General features: G+C 66.3%; 1 protein-coding gene across 1 annotated transcript; it reads left to right on the top strand.

Moving 5' to 3' along the window:
• The first annotated feature begins 2479 nt into the window (after positions 1-2479).
• On the top strand, positions 2480-4213 carry PHLDA3 (pleckstrin homology like domain family A member 3). The gene is made up of 2 exons (XM_035347327.1): positions 2480-3213; positions 3657-4213. The coding sequence occupies exons 1-2, from the start codon at positions 2862-2864 to the stop codon at positions 3776-3778; spliced, it is 474 nt and encodes a 157-aa protein (XP_035203218.1). The 5' UTR covers positions 2480-2861; the 3' UTR covers positions 3779-4213.
• The last annotated feature ends 3041 nt before the right edge of the window (positions 4214-7254 follow it).

Consider the following 7254-nt stretch of genomic DNA (forward strand, 5'->3'; position numbering starts at 1 on the left):
CCTGTTGTCTCTTGTCCTTTTGCTGTGCACTTCTGCATCCCTTTTCTGTCTGTGTTTTTCTCCTCCAAGCAGAGGAAAACTGCAGCCTGGTCTCACCGAGCCATCCCCAGGCTGAACAAACGCAGTCCTTCGGCTTCTCCTCCGCCTCACGTGCTCCCCCAGGGCCTCCCCGCTGGCCTCCCTTGTTTGTCTTCATCTTGATGTACCGAGGGGCTCAGAGCCAGGCTCAGCATCTGGATGTGGCCCCGTGCAGAGGACTGACTGCTCCCCAGCCCACTGGCTCTGCTCGTGCTATCACAGCCCGGGGGGTGGTTGGGGTTCGTCTCCGCTGGGCATTTTTGGCAGAGCTGCCCCCAGGCTGCTTGCTCGCAGCCTGCTGTGCGCTCTTTCCCTCCCAGGGATGCTCCCGAGTGCCCAAGCCCTCGGGGATCCTGCAGTCCACCACAAGCGGGGCTCTGCTTGGCTTCCAGCCCCAAATATCCCAGCTGAGAGCCTGGGCAGGGTCCTGGGACAGGGACCTTGCCCCGAGGGATTGTTACCGGTGGTTGCGTTGTCCTGAAGTGGCTTAGGGTGAGGTTGGGACAGAGATCCCCGATGTTAGCAGGGGGTGCCAGCCTGGGCAGGGCAGGACAGAGGCTGCTGGGGCTGCTCTGGGGTCGGGTGGAGGAGGTGGAGAGGCAAGACCCTGGAGAACAACTGGGATCAGGGGGGCTCTCTGGGCATGCCCTGCCCCATCTGCAGCGGGACGGCTGCGACCGTCTGCTACCCTCTGCTGGTTACTGCTCCCCGTGCACGGGCACGGCGCCGGACAGACGGACGGACGCGTCCGGACACCTGCACCCAAGCGTTGTCCAGCTGCCTGCGGAGGCAGCGGAGCTGCGCTGCACCTAGCAGCATCCGTCCCTCCCTGCAGCCGGCCTGGGGGCTGCCAGCCCCCGGGGATGGGGAACCGGACACCCAGGGACAGAGGTGTGGAGAAAGCCTTGGCCAAAGCTCCTTTGCCTCCATGGCTGTGGGAAAATGATCTTGCCGTGGTGGTGAGGCTGTGAGCAGCAGAGCTGGGGGTTTGGCAGCCCTCGGCTCTCCCCAGGTGCCGGGAAGGAGCCTGCAGTGGCTGGCGTGAGCTGGGAGCCACAATCCCCAAACTTCTCCCCAAAATCCCGGGACGCAGCATCCCTGGAGCTGAGCTTTGCCAGCGTGAGGGAAAACAACCCCGGATGCTCCTTGGGGGGATGGACCCAGGCACCTCTGGTGCTTGGGGTGACCCCCGGCTGTGCCCAGCCCCGGTGCGGGCTCTGGGGACCACGGAGGAGCCGGGGCCGCCCGACGTCCCGAAACCTGGGACAGGCGGGAGCCGTGCCAGCGTGGCGAGGTTGGCCCCGGGGAGCACGAACCAGTTCTTGGCTGCGGCAGCCACGGCCCTGCCCTGTTAATGAGGGATAATGAGGTGCCTCTCCTGGGCTGCAGACTTGCCCCCCGGCCATGCCGGCTGCCAGCGTTGCCCCCGGCAGGCACCAGCCCCACATGGTGACCCCGGCACGGCTCCGCGGGGATTTTTCCCCTTCCAGCCCTCGCAGGGCGAAGGGACCTGCACCCTCGGCACCTCCAGGGGCTCATCCAGCCACCCGCGGTGCTGTGACTGCCCCTCTCCCGAGCAGCCCACGGCCAGCACCATGCCCCCAGGTGTCCCCGGGGGCAGCACACCCAGGCCAACCCCTCCGCCAGGCGCTGGCACGGGAACAGACGGAGCTGCGGTGGCCGGGAACGAGACGGGCTGGAAAGGTGCTGGTGTTTTGCCTCCGGGGAGGGAGGACTCCGGCGGGACCGGGCTGTGCCGTGCTGCCCCAGCCTCGCTCCCTGCAGGTCACACGAGGCTGGGGGTGCTGGTCCTCGCTGCGGGACAGGCTGGGGACATCGAGGCCTTCTCCTTGGGAAGGCTTAAGGGGCAGGAGATTGGTGCTGAGGGCTGAGCCAGCACCCTTGGGTACAGGGCTGGTGGCTGGTGGGTGGCGAGGGCTGTCCCCCTTGCAGGGTCGCCCTGTACAGCCCCCTCGGGGTGGTGATATCGGGCGTTTTCTGCATGTGTCCCCCTTCTTCTGGGCTCCCTCACAGGGGTCCCCACAGCTCCCCAAGGCCAGAGCATTGCGGCCCCAGGGGCACCGCACTGCACCCCGTAGCCCTGTGTGCAGGTGGCTCTGCACCCCATCGCCCCCTGTGCCAGCCCCATAGCCCCCTGCCCTAGCTGCCACCTCACCCCACAGCCCGTTCCTGTCCCCCAGGAGCGTCCCCCAGGTCCCCTGCCCCAACTGGCCCCACGTGCAGGTGGCACTGCCCCCCCCATTAGCCCCGCGCTCACCTCGTGCTGCACCCACTGCCCCCCGTCCCCATCCCCACTGCCCCCCACAGCCCCGTGGGGTTCACAGAGGGCCTTGGGGCTGCTCCCGCCTGCGGGCACCCCAAAAGCGCCCTCTGGGTGGGTGCAGCGGGGCCGTGCCGGGCCTGGCCGGGCTTCGCCTGGGCGTGAAGGGTGCCTGCGCGGCAGGAGGGGCCAGGCGAGGCGGGGAAGGAATGCAAGTGGGAGAGCGGCCGGGCGTGCAGCGACAGATCCTGGGGAGCGAGGAGCCGGGGATCCCACACGCTGCATGGGGCAGGAGGCAGAGCCCCGGCGATAGGGACCGGCCGACATGGGGCATCCCGGTGCTGCCCGGCTGTGAGAGCCGGCGGGGGGCCGTTCCCGGGGGCGGTGAGCCCCCGCACCGAGCCGTGGGGGGGTCCTGGCGCCCGCCTGGGGGGGCTGGAAATCCCCATCAGGGGATGCTCGGCCGGAGGAGCTGAGGATCCTGCGGCCCCGAGGAGCCGCCATGACCCCCGAGAAGGTGCTGCGGGAGGGGGTGCTGGAGAAGCGCAGCGGGGGGCTGCTGCAGCTCTGGAAGAAGAAGCGGTGCCTGCTGACCGAGAAGGGGCTGCAGCTCTTCGAGCCCAAGGGCTCGCGCCGCAAGGAGCTGAGCTTCGCGCGCATGAAGGCGGTGGAGTGCGTGGAGTGGAAGGAGCGGCACATCTACTTCACCGTGGTGATGGACGACAGCCACGAGATTGATTTCCGCTGCGCCCAGGAGGACCCGGGCTGGAACGCCGAAATCACCATGGGCCTCGTCCGCTTCAAGAACCAGCAGGCGATCCAGATCGTGCGGGCACGGCACAGCTGCAGAGCAGGTACCGGCCCCGCCGCGCTCGGGGCACGGGGACCCGGCGGATCCTGTCCCAGGGTCCACATCCAGGTCCCAGGGCGCTCCCGTGGGAATCACGGCACTCGTGGCCCCAGGGCCGGGGCAGTCCCGTGGATGGGTATGGGCATTCCATGTGTATCTGGGGGTGCATGGGCTGTGCTGGCCCCCAGCCCCGGCTGGGCTCTGCCTCCTCCTGGAGCAGCTCAGGCTTTCCCCCCCTCCCCGAATTTCACCCCCAGAGAGGGACACCCGAACAAACTCCCTCCAGCCAGGGTGGCCTGGCCCAAAGGATACGGGACGGGCTCTTTGCCATCTTGTACATGGGAGGAAGGTGGGGACTGCAGCTGACCCCTCTCCTCAGCTCCCCTGGGGGCCCGATCCTGTCCCCCAGCGTGGGCCGGGCGGGTGACGAGTGCCTTCTCTCCGCAGTGGTGCAGTATGACACAGCCCCACCCGGCCAGCCCGCGGCCCCGCAGCATCCCAGGAGCAGGATGGAGACGGTGATCGGCTCGGCGGGCGGCGGGGAGAACGGGATCCCGGCCAGCAACTGAGGCCACCACCCTCGGTGGCCCTGGGGAGGACAGCGCAGGCGCCGGCCTCTCCCTCCTGGGGCAGGACAGCGAGGCACCGGAGGAGCTGGGCCACAGGGCTCGAGTCCCATCCACTTGGACCAAGGGGGCAAAGGACACAGCCAGGGCCACCACCCGCAGCTCTGGACATGACAGAGGTGACGTCCCCACCTGGGGGCTCCCTGTCCTTCAGCCAACATGGCCAGGACTGTGGCGGGCTGGCGGAGACCCCCAGGCCTCTCCTGCGGGACAGGGGATGGGATGGGAGAGGCTGAGCCCGAAGGAAGCAGCGCAGCGGTGAGCTCTGGGACAGACGGACGTGGAAGGGGACGCGGCTCCCCCTGAGCCCCCACGCTGAGAAGGGGCTGGAGAGCTGCTGCGGCAGGGACCCCTGGTCACTGTGCCTGGCCGGTGCAGTGACGTGGCCTTGCTGCTGGACTCTGTCCTGCCTCGTGCTGTCCTGGGGCCGACGGTGACACTGGGGAAGGCAACGGGGACTCCTTGTACCGAGCACATCCCCAAACAGGCCCTTCTGCTGCTTCCCCTCTTGTTGCTTTGTTTTGTGGGGCCCCGCAGGGCATGGGAGAGCACAAACCCTGCACAGAGCTTCACGGGTTGGAGGCATCCCCCTAAATCCACTGGCATCCCGCAGCCAGGCTCCCAAGCCCCCCACCCCCAACCTCCCAGGTCCCCTTCCCGCTGTCCCCTGGGGTTCCCGAGGTGGCTCACGAGCGGGTGCCCAGAGCTCGGCTGCCTGGCTCTGCAGGCAGAGGCGGCAGCCGGGGAAGGGAGACCTTGCGCTGGGGCTCTGCCCCGACAAGCAGCGCCGACGGAGCTCCTGGAGCCGCCGAGCTCCGCAAGCCGGAGCCTGAGCCCCAGCCTCGCGGCCGGAGGCGCTGCAGATCCGCTGGGAGATTGCCCGGCTGCGTGGGAACGCGGCAGCGCGGCGCGATGTCCCCCGGGCTGCGCCACGGCCACGCGGCCCCGTGCCAAGCCAGCGCCGGGTGGCTTTGGGGAGGGACGGTGGCATGGCCGGTGCCTGCTCAGGGTGCTCCAGGCTCTTTCTGAGCAGCCTGGGAATAAGGTGCTGGGTGGTTTTCCACCTGTTTTCTCCTGTTCATCTGCTAAATCCCCCCTGCCTGTGAGCGGAGATGAGCGGGGGGCACTGCGGGTGCAGCCAGAGCCAAACCGTGCGCTTGGCCTGAGCTCTGCACGGGAGGAGCGCGCCGGGGGGAGCACAGCACGGGGGGTGCAGAGGGTGCTGGGCAGCAGAGGCTCAGAGCTTGAAGCCCCCCCAGGCTCGGAGCTGCTCTGGCTCCTGAGGCTCCAGTGAGTCCCAGCTCCTCCTCGGTCCGAGAACCGTAGGTGGGGGTGCGGGGATGGTGGGGCCCGACCCGCAGGGAGATGCTTGTGGCACAGAGCCCTGCGGGGGCCAGCCCAGGACCCCCAGACCCCATCCCCACACGCTTCTGGAGGGATTGGGGTTGTCAGCGGTCAGTGTCGGTGCTCACAAGACATCTCCAGGGATCTTTGTCCTAGCTTCTCACACAGCCCCAGCTCCCAGGGTTGGGGCATTCAGTGGGGCTCGTGGGAAGCCCTGAGAGCATCCCAAGCCCGAACCTTTAAGGAGCAGCACCAGCATGAGGGGTTTTCTAAATTTTGCACCAGCCTGAGGGGCCCTAACTCCTGCGTCTTGGCTTTCCTGCTCTCCCACTCACTGTGAATAAATATCTTTTGCTTTCCAAGTGCCAGCAAAGCGCTGGGAGGAAAATGGGCAGCATGGGGGTGTGCACACACCAGCCCTGGCCGTGGACCCCTCCCCTGCACACCAGCACAGGAGGCAGCAGCACGCTCAGGGCGCCTGTGAGCTGGGCAGAAATTTAGGTGATTTAGGAACAGAAATTTGGAAATTTAGGGACAGAAAGAGCAAAGCAAATTGCTATGTCGGTATTTCAGGTCCAGGCACGGGGAAGGCCGAGGTTTTCCATACCCTGCCAAACTCCCCATCACCCTGCACACCCCAAGATGCAGCTGAGCCCTGTTCCCGCGGGGCTCAGAGCCTCTTTTTTTATGCAGAGGAAAAGGTCACCCAGAGAATGAAAAACAAATAAGGAGCCAAGAGGCTCGGCCAGAGCAGAGCAGGGATGGGGGACGGCATCTGGTGCGTCCCCACCGCCGGTGACCTGGGGCTGGACGCTGCGTGCATGTTGCGGGTCTGGACCAGAGATGGTGAGCACGGAGCTGGGGATGCAAGGGAGCTCTCGGGGTGCTTCCAGCACTAAAAGCAGAACGAGGACACACGGGAAGCTTTCCTCACACCGCAGGAGGTGGGGAAACTGCAGCACAGTGAGGGGGGTGGGAGTCACACAGCCCCGGTGGCACCGGGACGCTGGGGACCACCAGGCAGAGCCCCAGGATGGAGCGAGGTGCCCGGAGCCACCCGAGCACAAAGGCAGGAGCCTGAAAAGCCGGCTCCACAGCTCCCAGCCCCGAGGAGCCCCCGTTCCCCTGGGGGCCAGCACCCATGGGTGCTGGGCTGGCAGCCCTTGTGCAGCGCCCAGGGGTGGGAGCGGGTGCAGGGAGAGCTCCGGGGCTGGCTGGGTGCCCCCGACGGCTGCTGAGGGCTGGCAGAGCGCTTTGCAGCGCGGTGGTGCCGATGCTCCGGGGCAGGAGAGGCCGAACCTCCTCCTGTCGTGAGCCCTGGCACTGCCTCGCTGCTCCGAGGGACGTCGGTGAAGGTTCTGGGTGCTGTTCCCTGAGATAAAAAGGATGACAACAAGGAAATCACCCTCACGGCAAGCAGAACGTCTTCCCTGTATTATGGTGTCAGCGCTGAGCATCCCTACCTACAATCCTTAAGTGACTGAATTTCATTTTGGACTCCAGAGCCTGCCCCAAGCAGCCTGTGCTGGAGCTGCCCCGTGCCTGGAGCTGCTTGCGGGGCACCAACACCCGTGGCACTGCCCTGGCACCTCTGGCACGGCCTCGTGGCTCCGGAGGCAGGATGAGCGCCGCTGTCCGTGGCATGAAGCTCAGGATGCTGCAGGGCCCAGGAGCTGGGTTCCCCATTCCAAATGTCCTGCCGTCGCATCCCTGGGTGTCCCTGGGGTGCAGAAGATGACGAGCCATGGACGTGCCACCAGCCTCCGTCCCTCTGCCTGGCACCACAGGCAGGGACCCGAGCAGCAGGCGGCGGGGCTGCAGAGGGCAGCAGCAGAGCTCACACACGCCTGTGTCCCCCGCTGTGCCCAGGCAGCAGGGACGGGGGATGCTGAGACGGGTCCAGTGGCTGAGATGGATGGAAGTGCCTGGAAATACCCCGGAGGAGCTTTGGAAGGGGGTCAGTGTCTGGGCCTGAAATTTTGGACTGTTGAGAATAGTCTGTTTCTTTTTCTTTTTCTTTTTCTTTTTCTTTTTCTTTTTCTTTTTCTTTTTCTTTTTCTTTTTCTTTTTCTTTT

This window comes from Oxyura jamaicensis, chromosome 26 (genome assembly GCF_011077185.1).
Source record: "Oxyura jamaicensis isolate SHBP4307 breed ruddy duck chromosome 26, BPBGC_Ojam_1.0, whole genome shotgun sequence".
NCBI lineage: Eukaryota > Metazoa > Chordata > Aves > Anseriformes > Anatidae > Oxyura > Oxyura jamaicensis.